The sequence below is a fragment of the Phocoena phocoena genome, chromosome 19 (assembly GCF_963924675.1).
Source record: "Phocoena phocoena chromosome 19, mPhoPho1.1, whole genome shotgun sequence".
NCBI classification, from domain to species: domain Eukaryota; kingdom Metazoa; phylum Chordata; class Mammalia; order Artiodactyla; family Phocoenidae; genus Phocoena; species Phocoena phocoena.
The window spans coordinates 14295129-14321647 of NC_089237.1; the positions used below are offsets into that span (position 1 = coordinate 14295129).

At 41.9% G+C, this 26519-nt stretch overlaps 1 protein-coding gene across 1 annotated transcript in view; it reads left to right on the forward strand.

Moving 5' to 3' along the window:
- TEX2 (testis expressed 2) overlaps positions 1-26519 on the forward strand; it is a 108743-nt gene that overhangs the window by 50667 nt on the left and 31557 nt on the right. Inside the window, exons 3-5 of the mRNA XM_065896699.1 lie at positions 15580-15780; positions 16756-17095; positions 18356-18603. Coding sequence (XP_065752771.1) covers positions 15580-15780; positions 16756-17095; positions 18356-18603 — 789 coding nt within the window. The remainder of the gene's footprint in view (positions 1-15579; positions 15781-16755; positions 17096-18355; positions 18604-26519) is intronic.

The following is a 26519-nucleotide window of genomic DNA, read 5'->3' on the forward strand; positions in this document are numbered from 1 at the left end:
AATTGCTGGATCATACGGTAATTCTAATTTTGATATTTTGAGGAACTGCCGTACTATTTTCCACAGTGGCTGTACCATTTTACATTCCCACCAATAGTGTACAAGGATTCCAGTTTCTCCACATCTTTGCCAACACTTGTTATTTTGATAATTTTTTTATAATTCAAAGCTTGTTTGGTTTCTCTGTTAATAGGTTTGTCCTCCTCTCTGTTTAAATGAGTGCTCAAAAAATGGCACCATGATCTCTATTTATTACAACACAAAAATGAAAACAAAAACCCCACAACAAAACAAGGGGAAGAACTCTCAGGGTCCAAAATACTGTTTGTCTTATTTTTTTTTTTAATTTCATAACCTTTTTTCCTTATTTAAAAAAAAATGCACTATCAATGTTTAAAAAACCACAGAAAACCCAAAGGAAAAAGATATTCTTTATCACACTAGTGGGAAGGAATTATAGTTAATATATAATATATACATATATGTAAATATATATTTGGTATATATCCTTGTTTTTTCCTACATTTCTGCATGTATGAGTACATATATCACACACATTCACACTCATGCACTCTTTTTGTTTTGATTTAATAGGATCATATATACAGGCATATCTCAGAGATATTGCAGGTTTGGTTCCAGAGCACCACAATAAAGCAAAATATTGCAGTAAGGGAGTCACACGAATTTTTGGTTTCCCAGTGCATATAAAAGTTATGTTTACACTATACTGTCCTCTGTTAAATGTGCAATAGCATTCAGTCTAAAAAAAACAGTGTATATATCTTAATTTAAAAATACTTCATTGCTACACAATATTGTAAATAAACTATACTTCAGTAAAATAAATTTTTTTTTAAAGTTATTGCTAAAAAATGTTAACCATCACCTGACAATTCCGGGTTGCCACAAACGTTCAATTCGCAAGAAATACAACATCAATGAAGCTTAGTAAAGGGAAACGCAATAAAATGAGATATGCCTGTGTTTTGCAGTTTAGTCTTTTTTTTTTTTCCCTTTCACATGGCAATACGTTATGAGACTGTTTCTTTTTTAAGAGAAGCTGGTGCTGAATCTTGAGGCTATGGCACACTTAAGCTTAGCATTAATATAAGAAGTGGAGCAAAAGTGACTCATTATGCATGGTTGCTAAACTTTTTTGATAGGGTGGTGCAGTGACTACCTGAATTACATGCCCTCTAAGGAAGTTAGCGCTAACTTTAGCAAAGAAAAATGGTACTTACATTAACTCCAGTGCCTAATGACTGACTGCAGTATTCAGTTTAAACTGGTTTGAGCTCATAATTGTCTTGGGAAGATTTTACTTTTAATCCAGTCAATCTTTAATGCTGAGTCCAATTTACTAAGTAGTCTACTGATTAATCAGGAACTTACTACCTACACAGAGGATGACAAAGTTATAGCACAGTGTGGTTGTTTTGATTTGATCATTGAAACAGTAAAGGCAGCACTACGATGCTGAGCACCGACAGAGGGCTGAGTGTTGGGTATATTATCTCATTTAATCCTCATCACAACCCTTTTCAGTTAAGTTGTGTGCTCATGAGGACATGAAGGCACAGAGAGGGAAGTTACTTGCCCAGGGTCACGTAGCTAGTGAGTAGGGGAGCCATGCAGGACTGACGCTTTCCTTTCTTTCTTTCTTTCTTTCTTTTTTTTTTTAAGGAAGGTGTTTCACCCTTGATGCCTGGGATAAATGTGGTTTTTTGTTTCTTTTTTAAATAAATTTATTTATCTTTGGCTGCATTGGGTCTTTGTTGCTGCACGTGGGCTTTTCTCTAGTCACGGCGAGCAGGGGGCTGCTCTTTATTGTGGTACGCAGGCTTCTCATTGCAGTGGCTTCTCTTATTGTGGAGCATGGGGTCTAGGCGCATGGGCTTCAGTAGTTGTGGCATGCGGGCTCAGTAGTTGTGGCTCACGGGCTCTAGAGCACAGGTTCAGTAGTTGTGGCACACGGGCTTTGTTGCTCCACGGCATGTGGGATCTTCCCAGACCAGGGCTCGAACCTATGTCTCCTGCATTGGCAGGCGGATTCTTAAACCACTGCACCACCAGGGAAGTCCCGGGCCTTGGTTTCTTTATAAAACGGTTCTGTGAACCTGTTTCTGGGGGGAGTTGAAAGAGTCATTTTTTGAATATGGCTTGATTCCAGGGATTCGTCAGCTGGTTTGAGTTATTTTCTGTGCATCTGATGCTATTTAGTTGTTTTTTTGTAAAGGATATGATGCAATTCTTGAGGGCAGGTACGGAAAAATTTTTAAACATTCACTGATATAGGAGGCTATAAAACCTCACTCTGTGATGAAACTCTCTAGTACAGAGGCCTAGCCCCTTGATCCTGCATACTTCCTGCCCTAAGTAGACTACATCTGGAAGCCCATGAACCAGTCAGGCGGGGAGCTTGGTGCTCGGGACTGTTTTAGGAGACCATGTGATTTTAAACCTCTGAACAATGTAAGTTCTCATCGGTGGGCCTCGGCAGTCCTTGCAGCCTGGACTGAGAGTCTGGTTCCTTTATTGGCTTCATAAACAATTCAAGGAGCATTGCAGTTTTGTTTTGTTTTTTTGATGTGCCTTCACATGACAAGGAAACAGGAGGAGAAAAGTAAAGTTTTTCTGTACTTTATCCAGGTGATTTTATTATTCCATCCATACTGCAGACATTTGTGTTTACAAATGACACTGCAGCAGTGATGAGTGTGTGGGCTGGTGAGCCAAAAAGACTGCTTTGCAGTCAAGTAGTAACTCTTCTCAAAGACTGCTGTGGGGTTGGTTAGGCCTCATGGTACCCTACCACCTCCCCAGTAACCCCACCAATCAGCAGCTCTACTGTCTGGAATAGAAGCTGTCGAAGCCTCTGTGAGGCCAAAGAGCTGTCACAAAGTCCACAGAATAACTCTCAGAACCTTCTCCAAAGCCTGCTTGTTCTTAATGATGGGAATTCATAGCTAATACGAAGCAGCAGTTAGGAGAAAGATGTCACCACCTGCATTCATAATAAAGTGACATGTGAATGCATGAAAGCCGGGGGAAGACCAAAATGTTAGGAGAAGCTAATGGGACTTACAGCATGGGGGTCTGGGTAAGTTAGCTCCTGGCGGGGCCTTGTTTGTGCCACTGAGTCCAGGGGCGGCATTGTGAGCAACACCCCTAGGTGGTAACCTTCCGGGGTTTTACTTTGGGTGACTAGCTAGATACCCTGAACTAGGGGCCCTGGGAAAGAATGGGAGAATGAGGCATTTAGAGTCAGCATGTTGCACTTGGGATGTTTGCCTTGCTGAGTGTTCTTAAGCAAGTTGGATGCTCTTTCTTTTCCAAGAATGTACTTGTCGCATGACCAGGAGTATACATACAGTCAGTCTCCATATCCTCAGGTTCCCTGTCCCCATACTCAACCAACTGGGGATCAAAAATATTTGGAAAAAAATTCCAGGAAGTTTCAAAAAGCACAACTTGAATTTGCTGCATGCTGGCAACTATTTGCATAGCGTTTACATTGTATTTACAACCATTTACATAGCATTTACCCTGTCTTAGGTGTTATAAGTAATCTAGAGATGATTTAAAGTATATGGGGTGGGGGCACTTCACTGGTCCAGTGGGCAGACTGCATGCTGTCAATGCAGGGGGCCCGGGTTTGCTCCCTAGTTGGGGAACTAGATCCCGCACGCATGCCTAAAGTAAGAGCCCGCATACTGCAACGAAGATCCCATGTGCTGCAACTAAGGCCTGGCGCAGCCTAAATAAGTAAATATTCAAAAAATAATAAAGTATATGGGGGAGGGCTGTGCGTAGTTTTTATGCAAATACTACACCATTTTATATGAGGGACTTGAGCATCTGTGGATTTTGGTATCTGCGGGGGTCTTGGAACCAGGCCCCCTTGGATGCTGAGGCACGATTGTATTTAATTCAGTGCCGTTCTTGCACACTAAGTTTCCACATGTCTATAATGAGAAACTTCCTGAAGATTTCAAAAGGTTCTTGGGTTTATGTTTGAGTGTATGACATGTAGTTGTGAATTACATTCATGAGTAAATTCTTTATCTCAGACTTATAAACCACCTGCAGAACACAGCAGTAGGGTGTTGGTTTCAGGAGTGATGATGTGTCTCTTTTTGAAAGATATGGCCTAGAAGGTTGACTAATATTACATTTACACCATTGCAAAACTAACAAATTAATTTTGGAGAACCTTTTTTCCTTAGGTCATGTCATATTTAGATATTTAATAAGAGGGATAGGTTTTTATAATAATTGCATTCCCTAAATACAGGCTGTGGTTTTGACATATAAAAGAATACTTTTTAGGGAGAACATTATCAGTTTTGAGAAGAAATTCTAAATTGTAAGTTTAATCTCAATTTCATGCAATTCTTTCTTTTCAGAAATTAGAGTGAGCAAACTTTAAGGCAAAAACAGCCTCATTATATACAGCCAAAAGAGACCCACTGCATACAGCCAAAAAAGGTTGCTCTTTTTTGGTGTCTTATAATCCTTAATACAATGAGTACAAGAAATAAAAAAAAGTATTTCTTTCCATGTTGTACTTAACTGAAAATATCCTGCCCCTCTAATGGGTCACTTAAGTTTCTGTGTTTGGCATTTATAATCATGGCTATTTCCCAGTGCCCCTTGTTGCTTAGGGGAGTTTGTCGGGTGCGGTGTTTCATTGCAGACACTCTCACTTGCAAGCAGGTACCCCATGTTTTGAGTTGGTTGGAGAAGCAACTGTGGGGAAAATGCTTCCTGAATTACACAGGAGCAATGGTAAGGATGTCAGGTGGCCCCAGCATGATTTTTTTCATCTTTTATTTTTTAATGTTTTATTGTAGGGGATTTCAAGTATATACAAAAGTAGAGAGAAGAGTATAATGAATCCCCATGTATCCAATACTCAGCTTCAACAATTATCAACATTTTGCCAGTTTTCCTCTTAACCTATTAACTTATGGCATGGCTGAACCGTAATTCTGGTCCACCTATAGGTAACTGCAGTTTTGTAGCATCATTTCCTTGGGAAAATGCATCCTGAATTCCAGCTAGCTATTGGAGGACCATCCTTTCTGGCTTTGTTCCAGGTGTCATCTGTGGAGTGAAGAGAGAGGCTGTGAGCATTGTGGGTCTGAGATTTCTCAAATCATGTTTTTTTGAAAAGTAAAGTATTAATCATGAAAAAATATCAATGCTATATACCATTTCACTTCTAAATTTTATATGTAATATATAAAGAAGATACAAAATCCATCGAAGATTGTTCTTATTGTGCAATAATTAGCCTTTCGTTTGCCATCCCCCCAAAGACAAGGAGATTGTAAGCAGGATGGCCCCAGGGCATGAGCATGTTGTCATGTTGATGCCCCAGAGGCTCTTGTGAACTCTGATTCATTCTGTTTCTCCTTTCAGTGGTCTCCAAAATGGGTTGCTGAAGGCACGATCCAAGAAGAAAATATTAAAGTTTCTTTTTGTATATATTTTTACTCTTTTTATCTATAAGAACGTAAAAAAGCCTTGCTAATATTTAACATACAGATGACCATATGTTGACCTTTGGTCAAAATCCTTGGAAATTATCAAGAAGACTGTTTGAAATACGGATTTACATCCATTATCATTAACAGTGAGCCTCACCCTAAGTATATATATTGAGCCTTGATGTGTCAGCTGAAGATAGTACAAAGCTGTCAGAAAGCCAAAACTAATAGTGAAAAGGCTAATTATTTCATTTTTTGCTCTTTATTTCTATTTTTAATTTTTATAAAAGCTGTATTATATTAGAACATGTATATAATTTATAAGTAAATGTCTACATTCTGAGTATATACTCAAAAAAATTTAACTGACAGGATATGTGATCTAAAGCTGATCTACTAATTTATTTGCTTGCTGATCTATTTTATAATTTCAACACTTGTTAATGTGATTTAATGTTTATCGTGTATTCACATAACTCAGACCTTGATTATTTTATTGGTTCATCTGATATGATGTTGTTTTTCTGTCTAATTTACATGCTTGTTATCTCCTACCTCTACCACTGTCTGCCAAGTCACATACCTGAATTTACAAGGTGCTGCCCTAAAGGATAGGAAAAACTAGGATAAAGGCCATTTTCCCAGGCAGAGACTGTGGCTTAAGCCCTGACTCCAGTGTGTCTGGTGACACTACTGTGAAGGTGACCTTGAAGCAGGCAGTTGGAGGATGTGGATAGTATTGATGCTGGCGCTTCCCTCCTTTAATGTACTTTTTTTTTTAAGATACTGTCTTCAATCAGCATTTATTTTGAATGTTGACTATTTGCTTGAGGCTATCATTCATAGTGTGAGTTCTGTCTGTAGGTCTGTCTTTCATGGGTAAAGTCAAATTAGCATCTAAAGTTCTGTAAAGTTTAGTAGACTGTTCCTGCCGTATTCTCTAAGTCCATGATCTGTGATATTATGTTTTGACTGATGACTCCAGTTCTAAACCATTAACACATCAAAAAGGGTTTGAGCCTGGCAAAGAGAAAGCCCTGCTTATGTTTTAGTTTGGGAGACAAACGAAAAATAATCACACTTTTGTGTGATTTTTCAGAGATGTTTTTCAGCGGCAAGGGACCTTGGGTCCTGGCTCTGTTCTTATGTTTAGGATTTGCTCCTTCCCTGATAGAGTAGATGAAGGAATGATGCAGGGGATCTGAGTGGCAGGGGCCTTGAGGCCAGCACAACCACGTGACAGGAGGGTGTCAGCCCAGGCACCCCACGCACTGAAGATAGAGAAATCCCCATTGCGTCCTCAGGCCAGAGGGATGGCACATTTCTTTGGTCACCTCAGCATCAAGCTGACGAAGAGAGCATTGGCCTTGACCTCCTGACTGGCACTGTAACTGAAAGTGAGCACAATAATAATTCTTCCAGACTTTATTATTTTGCAAAAGGTTAATTGTAGCTTTTAATCTTTCCAAGTATTAAACGAGTCCCTTTATAGATTGTGGTTTGTACTTTCAGCCAGACATGGCTTCTAAATCCAGCGGAGAATTGAAGAGAAACCCCTGACCTTTTACAACTGGGATCACAGGACCAGTCTGTGGGCCAGACAGCTGCAGCCCAGCTGACTGCGGTCATTGTCCCCCAGCGGCGGGCACTGTCTCTGTTTTGACAGTTCCAGCGTCAGAAAGAAACAAGGCTTGTCTGGGACGCTCTAGTGTGGGTTGAGAGCATCTCTGAGTTCTTTAGTTGAGTTGTTGAAATGGAATGAGTTGCTAACTGTATCTGTACCTCTTTAGACCCACCCACATAACGAAACAAAGTTGGAGAAAGATCTTACTGGGTAAGGAATTCAGGGTGAAGACTTTTAGAACAGCTGCGCAGTGGACAGTTGGTCACTATTTGGGGAACACGATGAAGACCTTGGAGTTGCTGCACTGCTCACAAGATTGGATATTTGGTCGCTTAGGTGTGGAAATGCCATGTGCAGCTTAACCCAGGGAGTAGGTCAAGCCCCAGGTAAAATTTAGCTGATTGGTAGTATCCAAAGGCAGTCAGGGGACTTCCCTGGTGGTCCAGTGGTTAAGATTCCATGCTTCTGCTACAGGAGCTGCAGGTTGGATCCCTGGTCGGGGGACTATGATCCCACACGCTGCATGGGCCACAAAAAAAAAAAAGGCAATCAGGGTTTGCACTGGGTAATTGCTTCCTGCAAGGGCAACCTGGATTTGAGTCAGTAGGGGTGCATTAGCGGGCAGAACAGGGAACTCGGAAAGCAGTCGTGCCTGGCCACCTGTTGGCCTGAGCCTCCCAGTGGCCAGTCTGCATCCTGGATGCCTGACAATGTGGGTTAAGCAGCAGCTCTTGTGATTCTCTCCGGGTTTCCTATCAAAGCTTGTAATGTTCCAGAAAGAACCCTACGTGGGAGTCAGGACACCTGGGCTCTAGTCACAACACTGCCCTCTCCTCTATAGATAAGAAGTGGCTAATTCAGTTTCTGTCCTGAAAAGCTTTAACAATTTTTACTCTTCGTTGTCTTTCTGAGGTTACTTCTTTTCTTGTTCTGTGCTCCTTTTTTTTTAAATTTTATTTATTTTTGGCTGTGTTAGGGCTTTCTCTAGTTGCGGCGAGCAGGGGCTACTCTTCGTTGCGGTGCGCGGGTTTCTCATTGCAGTGGCTTCTCTTTGTTGCAGAGCACGGGCTCTAGGCGTGCAGGCTTCAGTAGTTGTGGTGCACAGGCTCAGTAGTTGTAGCATGCAGGCGCAGTAGTTGTGGCTTGGGGGCTCTAGAGCACAGTCTCAGTCATTGTGGCTCGCGAGCTCTAGAGCGCATGCTCAGTAGTTGTGGCACATGGGCTTAGTTGCTCCGCGGCATGTGGGATCTTCCGGGACCAGGGCTCGAACCTGTGTCCCCTGTGTTGGCAGGCAGATTCTTAACTGCTGCACCACCAGGGCAGTCCCTGTTCTGTGCTCTTTGGTGCGATAATAATTTGGTGTTTCTCTTCAGGAACAGGGACCACGTCTTCTATTTCAAATAAGCCCTACAGTTCCCTGTGCTTAGTAGGATCTCAACTCATTCCTTCTCTCCACCTGTGCAGCCACAACTATCCCTACAGGCTGTGATGAGCACACCAGTCTGTCCTACTTACTTGTGCTTTACAGATTTTATTTAATCCTCACAGCCACCCTCTGAATTAGGCTACATTTATGTATTCAGTTGACAAACATTTGTTACAACTGTGATTGTCTTGAGTTTGTAGTTAAGCAAACCAGGCAGTTAATGAATACAGTGATAGGAGGAAGGTAACAGAGAACTGAGCCTAGGTAATCAGGGAAGCTTCCGAGGAGAAGCGTCATCTTTGCCATGACCTGAGGGATGACCAGGAGTTAGCCAGACTAAAGGTGGGGCTGTGCTGTGGAAGTGGGGTAGGAGCCTGGACCTCGTAGTCAGGCAGACTTGGTTTAAGTCCCAGATTTGCCACTCCACAGACCACTTTTTTAACCCCTGTCTAAGCAAATCTCTTAACCTCGCTCACCGCTTTCCTCACCTGCAAATTCTTAGGGAATTGGCAGAAGTAAAGGAGATAATGCATGTGAGAGCCAGGATCATAATGTGAGCTTAAATGCCAGCTATTATAACGAATATTAATATCGGTATTTAAAAAATCATATGCATAAGATTTGTTCCTTTTCTATATGCAGACTGTACCTCAACAAGGTGCTGTTATCGTGGAGAAAGTCATTATGGCTTGAGCAGAGTGGGAGGTGGGGACCAGGGATGCATGAAGTTGGGAAGTAAGGTGTGCAGGACCCTTTTACAGGTGAGAAAACCAAGGGTCTCAGGCTAAGCATCATCCAACTAGGCGGTAAGTAGTCAAGCCAGGATTGGAACCCAATTGTTTCAGACTCTGCTGTTCTGCTAATGGATGTGGGTTGGCTTCAGTGCCTGTGTTTGGACCAGCAGCCCTTCATGTAATCAAGTAAGATCAAGGATCCAGTCTCGCTGAAGCTAACAAATGATTGTTCACAATAGATGTGCAGTTCAAATCCTGATTTGTGAGTTGTATTTATTTGGTTTTGGCAGCTGTGGACTTTAGCCTCTGATAGATTTTTAACACGGTACCGCAGGAAGGAGGAAATGTGAAGATAAAAGGGAAGGAGAACCCACAGGTGCCTTTGTGTTTAGAGCTCAGCCACAGGTGATTGTGAAAGGATGGGGGTTGGGAGGAGGAGGGTCAAGCCAGCTCCAATCCCAGCTTGAAGAAGGGAGTCTGCCTGCTTGGGCTTTCCCAAGGAAAAGCAGCTCCTGGATTCTCTTCCTAGGCCTACCCCTGCCTCTCACCACTGTCTCCTCCAGTGGGGCAGGCAGGGTCCTGTGGTTTTGAGCTGTGGAGGACTTGAAACTCTTCTCCATATTCCTGGGAATCAGGCTAGTGTTCTAGTGTTCTTGCAGCTTGGTCCGTGGTAGAGGGTGACCTGTCCCTGTCAGAGCTGTCAGCAAAGAAGGACAGCCACATCTCATCTCAGAACTGTGGCCACGTGGGCGGACACAGGCTGTGGCCCAGTGAGAACTCTGTAGAGGGCTCAGGTGGTAGCTCAGGCTGCTGGGTCAAGAGCCTGGCTTTGTGGCTAAAAACCAGTCCCTGAAGCACTTGGAAACAGTTGCTCTTGTTAACCAGATGTAAGAATTTGATGAGGAACAAAAACTGAGCAGCTGTTTCTTAGACTAGTGCAGAGTGATGGCTCTTCACCTGAGCAAGCCTGTAAACGGATGAGCTGATGCAGGGCTTGTGTCCCAACACGCGTGCCTGTGTCTTGTCTTTTTTCTACTAAAAATCAAAGGAATAAGCTAAAAGTGTTATGTAAGTTTGTTCACAAGTTGAGTATCTTTTAATGATCTTATAGAACTATAAGAGTTTTAAAAACTTTAGCCTTTTACCTAGATTACTTTTGTTCTTATTCCTGAGTTTTTAATATTTGATGTTAGCTTTTTAAAGGGGTTTTGAATTTCTAAAATAGAATGTTTCACCTGGAGACAGGTTTAGATTATCTTCTCATTCAATTAGGTAAAGCACCTACTAACACTGCATAAACCTGCATGTATGGAAGTGTCAGTAAGGAAAGAGGAGGGTTTTGACCATCCTGGTTGAGCCCAGTGTCTAGGTCTGAAAAGCTGGAACCCAAGAATTGGGCATGGGCTGTCTAGTAGAGTAGACACCAGCCACATTTGGCCGTTGAGCAGGGAAGTGTAGCTAGTTTGAACTGAGATGTGCTCTAAGTGTAAAATACATAATGGATTTTGAAGACAGTACAAAACAAAGAATGTAAAATCTTATTAATAATTTTTAATATTTATTACATGTTGAAATGATAATTTGGATATATTGGGTTAAATAAAATACATTGTTAAAATTAATTTCACCTGCTTTTTTCTTTTTTAGTGTGGCTACTAGACAATTTAAAACTACATATTTTCATGATGCACATTTATGGCTCATGTTGTATTTCCATTGGATAGTGAGTGCTTCCCTGAATAATTCTGCGTTTTCTGACTTAGGAAAGAAAAAATGAAAGCAATTGGGTAGAAACAATCTTTTATTCCTAAATTTCTCTTAATTCATAAATCAAATAATCTGTCCAGTCGCAGGAGTTTCGAAAAGGGGGAATTCTCTAAAAATTACTCTGTTTCTCAGAGGCTGTCTTATTATTTAAGAGTAACTTCATAGTATAAAGCTTGTCTTTTTTTCCCTTCAGCCTTTCTAGTCTGATGGTGACTGGATGATAACTGTAATGTTGGGAATTTTGTCGAAAATTCCAGAACCGTGTTAGTTCTATTGCCTTTTTTATATGTCTACTATAATCTAACATAGCTGGGAACTAATGAAAAATATTTTATATGGAGATATTATTGCAGAAATGTTTGTCATATCAAATTATGATTGTCATAATTCAAAAGTCTTTAAATAAAGGGTGAGCATCTCAGCTAAGATGTTGTGATGGACCCACAAATGTATCACACATATTCTGTATCCTCAAGTAGCCTCTGCTTTAGCCAGGAAGTATACATTCAGAGTGAAATGACTCAAAAGAGCAATCCCAGGTGGGGACCATATGGCCAAATGGCTTATAAAGGACACTGATAGCAAGTTGCTATTTTAATTTCATAGTTATTCCTTGACCGTTAGAACTTCTTAAGCACCAGTCCCTCCTTCCCTCCCTCCATGGATTCTTCTTGGTTTTAGTAGCACTGCATGTAAACTCAACCTGGCCTTGAGCATGGCTCTGAAGCAGCCTAGAAAAATCAGATCTGCTGCAAGTTCTCTATTAATCTAGTTGCCTTTAGAACTTTAAGCCTAGTAAACCTGTTATATGTAAGAAAGTATTTTCTGCAACCAAATTGGATAAAAAGAGAACTGTGGATTATATGTCAGGAGATGTTTAGCGAAAAATGCTTGTGTTTAAAAAGACAAATAAATACATTTATAGAAAACTCTACCCAACAACAGCAGAATGCATATTTTTTTTTAGTGTACATGGAACATTCCCCAGATAGACGATATTCTGGGCCATAAAACAAACCTTAACAAGTTGAAAAGAACTGAAATTATACAAAGCAAGTTCTCTGACTATAATGGAAGTAAACTAGAAAACAATAACCGAAAGATGTCTGGAAAATTCGCAAATATTTGGAAATTAAACATACTTCTGATTAGCCATGGGTCCAAAGATAGTCACAAGGGAAAGTAGAAAATATTTTCAATTGAATAAAATTGAAAATACAGCAAATCAAAAATTGCAGCTGATGCAGTGCTTAGAGATAAATTAATAGCAATAAATGATTATATTAGAAAAGAAGAAATGTTACCAATATCAGGACTGAAAGAAAGGACATCACTACAGACTCTACAGACATTAAAAGAATAATAGGGAAATATTACAAAAAACATTATGCCCAGAAGCTGGATAACTTAGATGAAACAGACAAATTTCCTTATAAGATAAACTATCAAAGCCCACTCAAGAAGAACTAGATAACCTGAATAGTCCAATAGTAACTAAAGAAATTGAATTCATAGTTTAAAACCTTTCTACAAAGAAAACTCTGGACCCACATGGCTTCCATGGCGAATTTACCAAACCTTTAAGGAAGAAATATTAATTCTACACAAACTCCTCCAGAAAATAGAAGGAACACTTCCCAGCTCATTTTATGAGGCTAGATAATAATACCAAAAGATACTGCAAAAAGACTATAGACCAACTTCCTTCATGCACTTGGACAAATGAACAAAGCACTAGCGAACCAAATTCAGCAGTGTATATAAAGGATAATAATAGTGTTGTGCTGGTAAACTGGCTCTCCGGTTGGTGGGGGGAGCCCTCTTTGTACTGATTTCCATGGTGTAAATCTCCCACCGTGGCCAGTTGCAAGTTACCAACATAAGGTCACTGAATGTGGAGTTGGGAAAAGATGTGTAGAATCAGCTCTCATGAGCTGGTATAGTCCAGCTTCAGCATGTCATGACCCATGCATAATCTTCCCAAGAATGCGAACTGTTCAACATTCAAAAATCAATGAACGTACTTCACCATAATAACAGACTAAAGAAAAAGACAAAAATTGTGAACCAAAAATCATGCTTAGTTCTATACTTAGCAAAATAAGCCCACCCAAACTGATGCTCCAACAGTTCAGTCCACTTCAGGCCTCACTGTGCTCTGTATCGCTTGTCCCCTTTTTTGCTTCATTGCTTTGATCATTGCTGTTTCTTTACAAACACCTAGATTACACTCTCTTCCCATGGCCACTGCTTACTCATCCAACATTTTTTAATAGATGCAATGACTCATTGGGAAGAGGGTGAGATATTCCTAGCTCATGCAAAAGATCTACTGAGGTGTATAAATCCATATAATTGGCTCATAAATTTCACACACACACACACACACACACACACACACACACACACATACCCCCAATGATAAAGAAGCATGTTTGTCTGTTTTTATTTCCAATAACACACTCAGGATATTCTTTGTGAGGACTTTTTAAAAATAGTTACTCTAGTAGGGTCATAGGATGGTGAAATGAAGACCAGTTCTTCTCTACTGTTCTGGGAGTACCCTTGGGTCAAGAATGTTGTTGTTGTTGTTTTTAAACGTCTTTACTGGAGTATAATTGCTTCACAATGTTGTGTTAGTTTCTGCTATATAACAAAGTGTATCAGCTATATGTATACATATTCCCTCCCTCTTGCATCTCCCTCCCACCCTCCCTATCCCACCCCTCTAGGTGGTCACAGAGCACCGAGCTGATCTCCCTGTGCTATGCAGCTGCTTCCCACTAGCTACCTGTTTTACATTTGATAGTGTATATATGTCCATGCCACTCTCTCACTTCATCCCAGCTTATCCTTCCCCCTCCCCATGACCTCAGGTCCATCCTCTACATCTGCGTCTTTATTCCTGTCCTGTCCCTAGGTTCATCAGAACCGTTTTTTTTTTTTTTAGGTTCCATATATGTGTTAGCATACGGTATTTGTTTTTCTCTTTCTGACTTACTTCACTCTATATGACAGACTCAAGGTCCATCCACCACACTACAAATAACTCAATTTCGTTTCTTTTTATGGTTGAGTAATATTCCATTGTATATATGTGCCACATCTTTATCCATTCATCTGTTGATGGACACTTAGGTTACTTCCATGTCCTGGCTATTGTTAATAGTGCTGCAGTGAACGTTGTGGTACATGTCTCTTTTTGAATTATGGTTTTCTCCGGATATATGCCCAGTAGTGGGATTGCTGGGTCATATGGTAGTTCTATTTTTAGTTTTTTAAGGAACCTCCATACTCAACATCAGTAATCATTAGAGAAACGCAAATCAAAACTACAGTGAGGTATCACCTCACACCGGTCTGAATGGCCATCATCAAAAAAATCTACAAACAATGAATGCTGGAGAGCGTGTGGAGAAAATGCTATTCTTTTTAAAATCTTTGTATCAACTCCTGACACACTGCTTGGCACATAGAAAGATTCACTGCATGTTTGGCTGAATGGATGAATGAATAAAAGAGAATTTTGAGCATCCCTCACTTGCCGAGGCTCTTAATTCAAGATTTTAGTGTGAGGCTCAAATACTCACCATGGAAATGGCTATTCTTTGAGAAGAATGACAATCCCAACTCTACTGTAGTGATCTTCAGCATTTCTCTGCTCATTTCAAAGACATAAAGTGAGGGGAGTGGGAACACAGTAATTAAAATTCCCTAGAGAACTTCTTTTAAAGAGATCTGGACCACCCATGTCATCTGAAAAAGTACCGTGGGGCTGGCAGAGTGTTAAATGATGAATACTGATTACAGCTATGAGACTAGCTTTAGCACTGTTCTGTTGTGTGTAAGGGTTTTGTGTGTCGTTCATACCTTCAACATGTTTGCTCTCTGTACTCATACGTTGATTCTTAAACATATTAATTAACATATAATTCTTAAACATTTAAGTTACTATATATCTTTGAATTTTGACATACCATTGATCATATCTGTGATTTATTTAATGCCTAAGTCTCGATCATCTGCTTTACTATGTGATTTCACTGAGATAGAAATGGGGAGTGGTATGGTAACATGAGTTAATATGGTCTGTGAAATTTCAAAGATTGTTTGCAGGTGGGCTGTGTCTGATTAATTAAGAAGGCCAGACTGGGTGGGATTACTAGTCCCCAGAGGAGGTCAGGCTGAGACAACTTCTTCTATTTACATGAACTAAACTTTTGAGTTTCCTGATTTGCCTTTCAGCTTTAAAGAAAAGAAACAAAAGCTTTAATTATTTAGGAAACTGGACATTGTCATTCTCCCCCTAAATCCAGGTTTTTAGTTAACAAAAACATACCAAATCACCCCTCAGCACAATTATCCTTCAAGCTCAGAGACTTGTCTCAGCAACCTCTTGTCATCAGTAAGTTAATACTGGCATCGTAGTCAAGTTTGGTTTCAGTGCCCTGAATACCAGAGTGGTCATCATTTTCATACTGAATCAGGTGTCTGTTTATTCTGATTTTACTAAAGGAAGTTTTTCTCCATCAGGGATGGATGAATGAGATTTACAACTATGATCCAGAAACTTACCATGCGACTTTGACACATTCAGTCTTTGTTCGACTTGAGGGTGGGACCGTAAGGCTTTCAAAGCCCAATAAAAATATATCCAGGAGGGCAAGCTACAATGAAACAAAGCCAGAGGTGACCTACGTCAGCCAGAAAATCTACGACCTGTCCGACAGCAAGGTGAGCCCAACTAATTTGGAAGCTTAGATGAATGAAAAGCATTTGGAATCTTGGACGCTTTACTGTAATTTTTCCCCTTAACAGGTTGTGTGTTTAAAGTATTAGTGTAATTTAGAGCAGTGCCTCTCAAACATTAATGTGAATATGAATCACCTGAGCGTCTTTCAAAGTACAGAATCTGATTCAGCAGCTATGAGCAGAGCCTGGGAGTCTGCATTTTTATGAGCTCCCAGGTGATATCCATGCTGCTGGTCCACAGACCACACTCTGAGAAGCAAAGGCATCATACACTCTTCTGACGCTGAGAGTTAGTTTTTTTGGTCAAACGAAAGCCACGTGTGGTGGTGCTAGGCTAATAACTAACGCAAGCTCTGTAAATGTGAAAATTATGGAAAGTTATGCAAAATAACCACATTTTGATAAAGTATCCTTCTGCTTTTGAGAAATGTAAATTATTTGTTATTCCAAAAAGCTATAGGTTCTCTTTTCTTGTAAATCTTGTGAGTGACCTTTGAGTTTCTCCAAAATGGCAGAATTATTTAAAATAGTTTTTTGACGAATTTATTCTTAACTTGTGGTTGATAAACTTGAGCTTCCCATCAAGATCTAATTTAATAAATTCTTCTTTTTCCCCCCAGCTTAGGTTTGGCCCAGGGTCATTAAACTCAGTCGATATCCAAACTTAGTTGATGATAGTCCATTAAATAAGTATTCTGCTACTGTTACCTGAAAATCGTAGATATTTGTAACTCATGCGAAATTCTTGAATATCTACTTTCTGGAATTATTTTGAAAGATAAGTCATTTCTAAAAATTCTAGTTTCTGAAGTCACGTTATGGACAGGTGGTAATTCTTTCACGTTCATCATTTTAGTCAAAAATACTATGAAGTTTGCATCTGTGCTCTGCATAGTAGTAATGCACCATGTAGCCAATTCTTAATTTAGAGTGTAAATCCTTTCCCTTTCTCTGTAGATTTATCTTGTGCCTAAAAGTTTGGCTCGAAAGCGAATCTGGAATAAAAAGTACCCCATTTGTATCGAGCTTGGTCGACAAGATGACTTTATGTCTAAGGCCCAGACTGATAAAGAGACTTCTGAAGAAAAGCCACCAGCTGAGAGGGAGTTGGGAGGCGAGGACCCTAAGAAGCCAACCCACCCTCAGGAGGGAACACGATCTGGCCAGCGAGATCAGATACTCTATCTCTTTGGGAGAACTGGCCGAGAAAAAGAGGAGTGGTTTAGGAGATTTATTCTGGCATCTAAGCTGAAGTTGGAAACCAGGAAGCCACCTGGTGTCTCTGGAAGTAAACCAGGTAATGACGTGTGCTAAATGCTTATGTATTTTTAAAGGGCCCGTGGGAGAATCAAGAGAGAGTCCCGGGTAGGAAGAGAGGAAGACCACCGTGAATTGATGACTGTCTGCCACCTAAGGTGTATTCATGGATTATTTGCCTTCTAGGCTGCTCACTGCAATACTTTGTACTGAATCATTTAACCAGTGATGGAACCATTTGCAGATGTATTGTTTTGCCTTTGCTGGTTCCTTAAAGATTATATCAATATTTATGTTTATGTACTGTGGCTCCTCTGAGAGAAGCAGCAGAAGGAGAACCCTAGTTATAATAAGAAGGCCAGTGAGAAGGCAGCTTATGCTCTCAAGCTCCTGGCCTTCAACATGGCCTCCACGCCTGAGATTGCCATCGAAGCACAGAATCCTTGGCCTCCTGACTCACTGCTTCTGCCATCGATTACCCCGCCCCTCTGCTCATTTCCTGTCCCTCTGTCCCATGTACTTTGCTTGGAACAGCACTGAATCTCTCACCGTCCTCCAGACATACTGTGCCCTGTCATTGCTTTTTGCGTATGCTGTTCCCTCTACCTGGAATGCTCTTCCCCCACCTAGGCCAGGAAAATGCCAACTGTTTCTTCAAGGGGCAGTCCAGAGGTCACTGTCTGTGAGAGTCACTGCTGGAGGAAGCGCCTCTTGGCTCTTGGGCAGAGGGACTCACCCTGTCCCTTCTGCCCTGAAAGTCCTTTAGCACGGTGCTTATTACAGAAAATTGTGCTTTATTTGCCTAGGTGCCCGAGTTCAAGGGCAGGGACTGTGTATGTCTTATCATTCTTTTTAATGTGGAGTTGGCCCAGAGAAAGTGCTCGATGAAAAATGTGTTGAATGAATGAATGAAAGATGTTTGTCCATCCACAGCTTATGGCAATTCCAGTTAGCTTTCTGCCCACTTTCTGTGTGCCCCTTGGGCTGTGTCAGTCCTTCATCTGACCCCAAGAGAGCACCAGAAAAAAAGAAAAAGGTACCTACCAGATATGTATCATGGCTCCCATTCCTCTGAATTGTCTTCAAGAAGAATAAAAACTGTTCTAAAAAGTTATCTATCATTACAATGGAAGGTGTCTTTCAGGGTGGGAAATAACCTTATAAATATGTATATTTTAAATAGTCATTTATAGCATTTTAGCTGCTTTTCAACTGTACCCAGTGGAGTTTGCTCTGTGTTCCATTTCCTTTGCCGTCGTTTTCCTCATCTGTGTTAACAGCCATCACTTCTTTGCTCCAGGGGTTTTGCCATCACACAGCAGACACAACAGTCCCTCGGGGCATCTGACCCACAGCCGCAGCAGCAGCAAGGGCAGCGTGGAGGAGATCATGCCCCAGCCGAAGCAGAAGGAGCTAGCGGGCAGTGTACGGCAGAAGATGCTTCTGGACTACGGGGTGTACATGGCCAGGTGTGTCCCCCAAGAAAACCGAAGCCCCCAAAGGAGCCCAGCGCAGAGTGCGGAGAGCAGCCCCACAGCTGGGAAGAAGGTAAAGCTGGCTGCCTGGGGGTAGCTTTTTTGCTCTTAGATTCGTTTCCTCATACATAAGCCCTTTGAGCGCCTCTTTTGTACCAGGCCCTGTTCTAGGCATTGAGGACACAGTGCTGAACCAGACAGATGAGGGCTGTGCTCTTTAGGGAGCTTGGACTCTAGTCACGGAGACAGCAAGCAGCAAACAGCAAACATCAGGTGCCAATAAGCATGAAAATAAAGACAAATAAGGGAGGATGGAAAGTGGCCAGAACTGCTGTTTTAGATTGGGGTCGAGGACAGCCTCTTTGAGGACGTGACATTTGGGCAGAGACCTGACCAAAGTGAGAGAGTGAGCCCTGGCGATCTGTGTGAGAGGAGCATTCCAGGTGCGGGGACCAGAAAGTACAAAGGCCCTGAAGCAGGCCTGTGGTTGGAGTATTCAAGGAACTGTGGTGAGGTCAGTGTAGGTGACAGTGAGCAAGGGACAGAGGCAGGGCCTCGTCGGATCAATTCCTCATCCGATGAGGTCATGGGAGGCCCTGGGAGGGTTTTGAGCAGGGGCTGATGTTGATCTGACTTGAGTGTAAAAAGTCATGTGGCTCTCCGTGGAGACTGGAGAAGGGGCAGCAGGAGGAAGGGGCTAGGCTGATAGCAGGTGGTGAGAAGCGGCGGCCTTGGGGATACTGTTGGAGGGGAGCTGGCTGGATTTGCAGATGAGTTCCATGTGGGATGGGGAGAACCAAAGGAGTCAGAGATTACCCCTAGCTTTTGACCTGAGCAACTGGGCCATCAGTAGGGAAATTCACAGAATCATTAGCAATAGAGATCTAATTCCTTAACAACCATTGTATACTCAAATTCTCAGACTCCTCAGCTCTGTCTAGGGCTTTTGAAGGTTTACCATATGCATTATTTGCAAAATGTAACAAGCTGGACATTGACTCAAGATCATTTGTGATAAGATGACTAATATAAGCTGCCATATGTCAGAGTCTGTAAGACACTGTAATAGAATTACTCTGATCCCTTGAACAGTCTTGCAAACCAGGTGGTATTCTCTCCATATTATAGATGGAGAAACCAAACTTCACAGAAGTAGCTTAATGTCACAGTTGCTAATTGATGGAGTGCACAAAACCTGCTCTGAGACTCCGAGGCCCTTTGGCTGCCAGGACTGCCGTCTTGGTGGGTCATTCTCAGACTGTGCTTGACCTGAGGCCTCCAGCCGCTACGCCCCCTCAGGTTCTGAGGCACAGCCTCCCGCCCGTGGAGCACGAAGCCTGTTTCTTCCATGTTCAGTTACTAAAGTGTTTAACCTCTTATAGTGACTGTATTTCTGTTAACGGGAAGCATTTGGTACCATCCTCTTTGTGCTTTCAGGCTTTAGTCATTCTGTTGACCCTCTTCAGTGTGGAAGAGGCCCCAGAACCTTCACCCAGCCTACTTTGTCAGGGCCAAAAAAGACCATATGCCTTTGCTGGCCTCTGACCCACCGCCTCCCCCTCTGACCTAAGTTACCAGCTAGCGTGGGAAGTAGACTTCCCTCTAAGCTAGAGCGGGGTAATAGAAAACTGCTCTGGAAATGTCCTGTTTACCAACAGTGAGTCCCACTCCCCCTAATTCCCTTTCTGCCTGGCCTGTCAGCTGTCTGGATTCTCATTAGACTCAGGAAAATCAGGAGGAGAATTGTGTGATGTAAGAAAAGGATCTAATAAATAAATGCTTGCTTTTTAAAAAAGAGTTCTGTAAATTAAAAAAACAAAAGTTTTAGAACATCGCTTCCTCAGTATGTGTTACATGTGCCTGTTGTATCGTGTAATCACTGGGGTCTGTGGAAGCCCCAGGAGGGCCTGGGAGGTCCTGCTGGCACAGAGCCTGACCCCTCAACCTTGCGCTGCTGTCACTGGGGTGGGGTGGGGGTGTCTCTGGTACAAACCTTTTTTCCAGGTACTTAGCACTTAACCCCTTTAAACACCAGAACCTTCTTTTCATCTTCTAAGTTAAGTCTGATTAAAGTCTTTAAAAACCACATTGCGCTTCCTGTCCCCCTTAGGCAGAGCAGGCAGGGATGATTTAATCTTTTTCCTGGTGATTTAAAGACTTAATACAACACATGGAAATTCAGGCCTGTTGTCCTGCAGGGCTATCGAGGTCAGGCCTTTCACCCCCGTCTGAACCATCCCAGACCACAGACTCTGCAGCATTTTCTGTCACTTGTCTGTTGGCTGGTGTTAGTGTGTGTCCTTCTAGTTGCCTTTCCTTGAGTGCTTATCCTCATCTCCCACCCCTACCCCTAATCTAATGGTTCTAATCTGCATGGGCTAGGTAACCAGAGAGCCAGAATTGTGTGAACACAGGCAACTGTCTTTGAAAGAGGGGCTTTTGAAGCAAGTGCGTGAGCTTTAGCGCTGGGCTCCCATGTCCACTTGGCCTGCCTGAAGCATGTGTGGGCCGCGTCCTGGCTCTCAGGAGTGGTCTGGTAGTAGAGACAGTCATGAATAAGGTATAGGTGTATGTTTTAGTTATCTATTGCTGTGTAACAAATAGCCCCAAATGGGATGGCTTAAAACAATAACAGTGATTTATTTTGCTCACAGATTTGTAATTTGACTGGGCCTAGCAGTAAAACCTTCTCTCTGTTCCACGCAGTGTCAGCTGGGGAGGCTGGACGGGGGGCTGGAGGACCTGCTTCCAAGATGGCACTTGCATGGCTGGCAAGTAGTTGCTGGGTGGTGGCTGGGAGCTCAGCTAGGGCTGGGGGCTGTGGGCCTTGGTTCTTCCCCATGTGGCCTGGGCTTCCTTCAGTGTGGTGACTGGGTTTCAAGCACAAGTGTCCCTAGAGAAAGAGCCAGGTGGGCTTTTTATGACCTAATCTCAGAAGTAAAGTAATGTCACTTCCTTCCTGCTCCATTAGTCAAAGTAGTCAAAAAGCCCTCCCAGCTTCAAGGAGAGGGGCATAGATTCCACCTCTGCTGAGCTGAGGGAGTAGCAAATTCTTAGAAGAGCATCTGGGATGGGAAGTATCATTGCACCATTTTTGAGAAATAAGGTCTGCTACAGTATTTATTCCTATGCTCTTTTTATTGCTTTTCATGCTTTCCTTTTCAGTGGAGATAGTTCTTTACTAGTTTTATTTCTCTTTAATTCTGTAATTCGAGCAAATGAGGACCTTCCCCCACCCCCTCTTTAATTTTCTTTTCTTTTCTGTTCCTGTGAAGCATTAACATGGTTCCAAAAACCAAAACTGTACAAAGACATATTCAGAAAAGTGCCGTCTCCCCTGCCCTTTTCCTTCTATTCATCCATGCCATCCCCCCACCCCCACCCCAGTAGTGAACCGGTCTCATTAGTCTCTGGCTCATCCTCTCTGGGTTCATTTCCCCTCCTGTCTTACTCAAAGGGTGGCACGCCATGGATACTCTTTTGCACGCTTTTTTCACTTACCAGTACATTCTGGAAATCACTCCACATCAGTTCTTAGCTATCTCCCCTTCCTCTTGTTTTTCAGCAACTGCAAAGACTGACTCCATTGTGTGAATGTTCCATAGTATATTCATTCTCTTATATGGGCGTATGTGTGGTTTGTAATATTTTGCAATTACAAACAGTGCTGCAATGAACAACCTTGTATATGTGTATTTTTGTGTTGTTGCGGGTATATCTTCAAGGTGATGTCTTACGAGAATGTCAGAATGTAAACTCACATGTAGTTTTGTTAGATATTGCCAAATGCCTCTCCATAAGGGTTGCACCAGTGTTCATTCCCACTGGTAATAAGAATGCCTGTTTCCCCACAATTTTGCCAAATGTGAACCTTTTGGACGTGGTCATTAGTGCTCATCCTTCCTGCCAAAGACGACCAGGTTATTTCTTTGGGTTCATATTGCCTCTGCTGTCATGAGTCCAAGAGGAACTGAAAGGGCTCAGAGACACAAAGGAACCTTTGACACCTCTTCAAGTTACACTGTCACTTCATCAGTGTCGGCACCACCCAGACGCTTACCCAGGGTAGCATGCCCCCTCCTCTTCTATACAAGGAGCTTAGGACACAGCACCAGCCTTTGCCCCACCCTGCTGCTGCTTCTTACAGGCCACGTTCAAAGCATCTCTCACCCTGAGGGCTCCAGGTCTAACGGCGCCTTCCACACACTCAGCCTCCTTTCTCACACATGGCCCAGTGCTAAACTGGGTCAGGAGGTGAGTAGGGCCACTGGTGCTTAGGAGCCAAACCAATGTTAAAAACAGCCGGTGATAATTAGTAGACATAGACTAGGTTTGTATTAAACAATGCTAGAACACTTCTGGTAGTTATTCTTACCCATAATAATTAAAAACAAGTTTGGGGGATTCTGAAATCACTTTGGAGCTCAACATTTGAATTATAAAATACTGCTCTTTTGGAGGAAGGGCCTGGTTCTCCCGATGTTTAGTGATTAGTGATCGGTCGCTGAGCCCTGTGACTCCGCTTTATCTCACAAACACAGACTGTACCAGCCTCTGAAGTCTCCAAACCCCTGTGATCTTGGCGCCATTTTCTCTCTTCTCAGGCAGCTTCACCTCTAGAATAGTGAGACCATGAGGCTGGCTGAGGAGACCCAGAGCTTGATCATCTTGCTGAGGTGGAGAAGATATAAACAGCAATTAAGAAAATGAAGAAACTCTTTTAAGAAATGTCTAAAGGTGGGATAGTATTACCCCTAGTGTTGGTACCTCAGGAAGGGAGACCCCACGGGCAGCCTGTGGATTTACTCAAAGGTGTGAGGCCAGGGAGGCTACTAGTTCCTTATGCCCTGAAGCAGCCTGCCTGGGAGGGAGGACCATTGGTGAGGCAGTGCTGTGCTTGTTCACCAAGTGTGAGGTTCTGGTGTTCAGATCACATCAGGCACTGCCACGCTCCTTTTCAATGCAAGGTTTTCAGGAATACTTAAAGGTCATGTAGGTTGCCCCAGGTTTGGAGAGTCCTGTCTCCATTATTGCTAGTTCCACTAATTATCTTGTTACCTACAAACTGGATCATAAGATACTACATCCTGTTTGGTGTTATCAGGAGATAAGAACTCAACAAAGCAAACAGGAATCAAACAGAAACCAGGAAATCTTAATTGGCAGAATGGTTTCCCAAGGCTTCCCCTTTCCAAGCTCAGAGTCAGCTTTTTAAACATTTAAAAGTAGAATTGCAAAGTGTTTATCATACAATAAGTAAAAAATATAAAGCCATATATCCAATTTAAAAATAAATTTTAGGAAGATTACAGACAAGAGTGCCAAGACAGTTCAGTGGGGGAAAGAATAGTCTTTTCAACAAATAGTGCTGGGGCAACTGGACATCCACATGCAAAAGAATGAGGTCAGACCCCTCCCTCACACCGTATACAAAAATTAACTCAAAATGGATCATGGACCTTAAGGCAAGAGCTAAAACTATGAAACTCTTCAAATAAAATATAGGAGTAAATCTCTGTGAATTGGGGCTAGGTGTAAAGACTTCTAAGATAAGATACCAAAAATACACACAACCAAAGAAAAAATAGGTAAATTGGACTTCATCAAAATTACAAACTTTTGTGTGCAAACAGTACTATCAAGAACATGAAAAGACAACCCACAGAGCTTGCAAATCATATGTCTAAGGGTTTTGTACCCAGAATATATAAAGGACTTCTGTAATTCAATAATAAAAGGTAAATAACCCAATTAAGAAATGGGCAAAGGATCTGGATAGATATTTCTGCAAAGAAGATATACAACTGGCCAGTAAGAGTATGAAAAGATATTCAGTCATTAGCCATCAGGGAAATGCAAATCAAAACTATAATGCAATGCCACGTCCAAACCACTAGGATGGCTAGAATAAAAAAGACAGATAATAGCAATGATTCATGAGGATGTGGAGAAACCGGAACCCTTGTAACAGTGAGAATGTAAAATGATGCAGCTGCTGTGGAAAGCAGTTGGTGGTTCCTCAGAAAGTTAAACATAGAGGTTTATGATCCAGGAGTTCCACTCCTATGTGTATATCCAAGAGAAATGAATGAAAATCTAGGTCCACACAAAAACTTGTACACAACTGTTCATAGCAGTGTTATTCACAATAGCAAGAAGTGGAAAACAACTCAAATATCCCTCAGTTGAAGAATGGACAAAGTGTGGTACATACACGTAATAGAATATTATTCCATAATAAAAAGGAATGATGTACTGGTACATGCTACAGCATGGATGACCTTGAAAACATTATGCTTTGTGCAAGAAGTCAGCCACAAAGGAACACATATTATGTGATTCCATTTATGTGAAATGTCCAGAATAGGCAGATTCACTGCGACAGATATGTCGTTAGTTGCCTTGGGCTGGTGGGGATGGAGCTGGGAGGAATGGGGAATGACCACTCGTGGATACAGGGTTTCTTTGGGGGTGATGAAGATATTCTAAAATTGATTGTGGTGATGCCCTCACACTCTGAATATACCAATACCACTGATGATGCTTTTTAAATGGGTGAATTGTATGGTATGTGAATTATATCTCAATAAATCTGTTTTTTAAAAAGGATACAAAACCATGTTAGTTATGCTTATTTTTTAAAGTTATGTATTCTTAAACTATATATATATATATATATATATATATATACACATTGAAAACAGACTGAAATATAGTTAAAATGTTTTAAATAAGTATATCTGGATAATGAGATTATGGGTGTTTTCTCTAGTAAACATGCTTGTTTTTGTAATTGGGGAAACAGCTAACCAGGAGGGTCTTCCGCTGTGCCCTCTCCTGGGCCAGGCAGCCCTTTGTGAAGCCCTCATGACATCAGATAGTGTGCGACCAGACCTTAGCAGCAAAGCCACCAAGCTGCCTTTGCCCTTAAAAAGCTGGGCTGATTGCCTGGCTATTTGTAATAGGAAAAGTTACACCACAAAAAGTAAATCTGTACTATTTTCTTTTTACAGGTTGGTTTTTAATAAAATATCTCCCAAGAGCTACTCAGACAGTTACAATAGTCTTGCTTTAGCTTCGGGCCATTGAACTCTCTAAACTTTATTTTGGAAGCCATTTTTAGAAACATACCCTTTCTAAATGTACATCTTTAATTGAAATGGTAAAGTGAATCTGCTTCTCACATTCCTTCCTGCAGCCAAACAGCAGCATTAGGAAATGTGTGCACATTTATTGTTGATGGTCTTAAATTTGTATGACTTCCATTGGAAATGAGTTCTTCCTAGCAGCCTGTTGAATCCAGATTTTGTTCATAAAGCTGCTTTGATGCATTGTCAGTGTTCTGCTGCTCATGGATTTTTCTTTGTTCCCAGTGAGTCTGTGGAGAGAAGCCTGCATTAGAAAAAGGAACAGTTGAAAAGAAAAAACAACCTCCTTGTCAGTTATTTCAGAAATTTGTTTCCACATCATATGCCTTTGGCTTGGACAAAAGTTGTGAAATAGCCTTTGTTTCATGCTATTTTGTGTTGTTAAACCTGTTTCCTGTGAATAACTAGGTTTGTAAGGAAAGGTTAGTAGAGTCAACTCTCCCACATGAGAAGGGAAAAAGTAATCTCTTCTCTTGTGCAGCCTACAGATCTGAGTGAGACGTGCACTGCCCTGCGTGGGCAGCCTCTTGGCACTGCCCGGATCCCTGGGGGAGGAGGGTATTGTCCCTGGGTGAGTGTTTACTCAGAAGTCTGCATAGATAATCTGATGTGACTCAAAGACTGTAACCTCAGAAAAGCTAGACCAGATCCCCTTGGGGTGGGGTGCAGATGTTCAGGCAGAGAGAAAAGCGATTCCAAAAACCACGTACAGCCTGAGGCATGACTAAGTGCTCGCTGGGCACAGGCTTCCACTCGACCATCCAGAACCTGGTGGTAGAGATGCCTCGGTTAATATCAGAAGCCTTTACAGCACCAGAAGAGCACAGAGAGGGGACCCTAC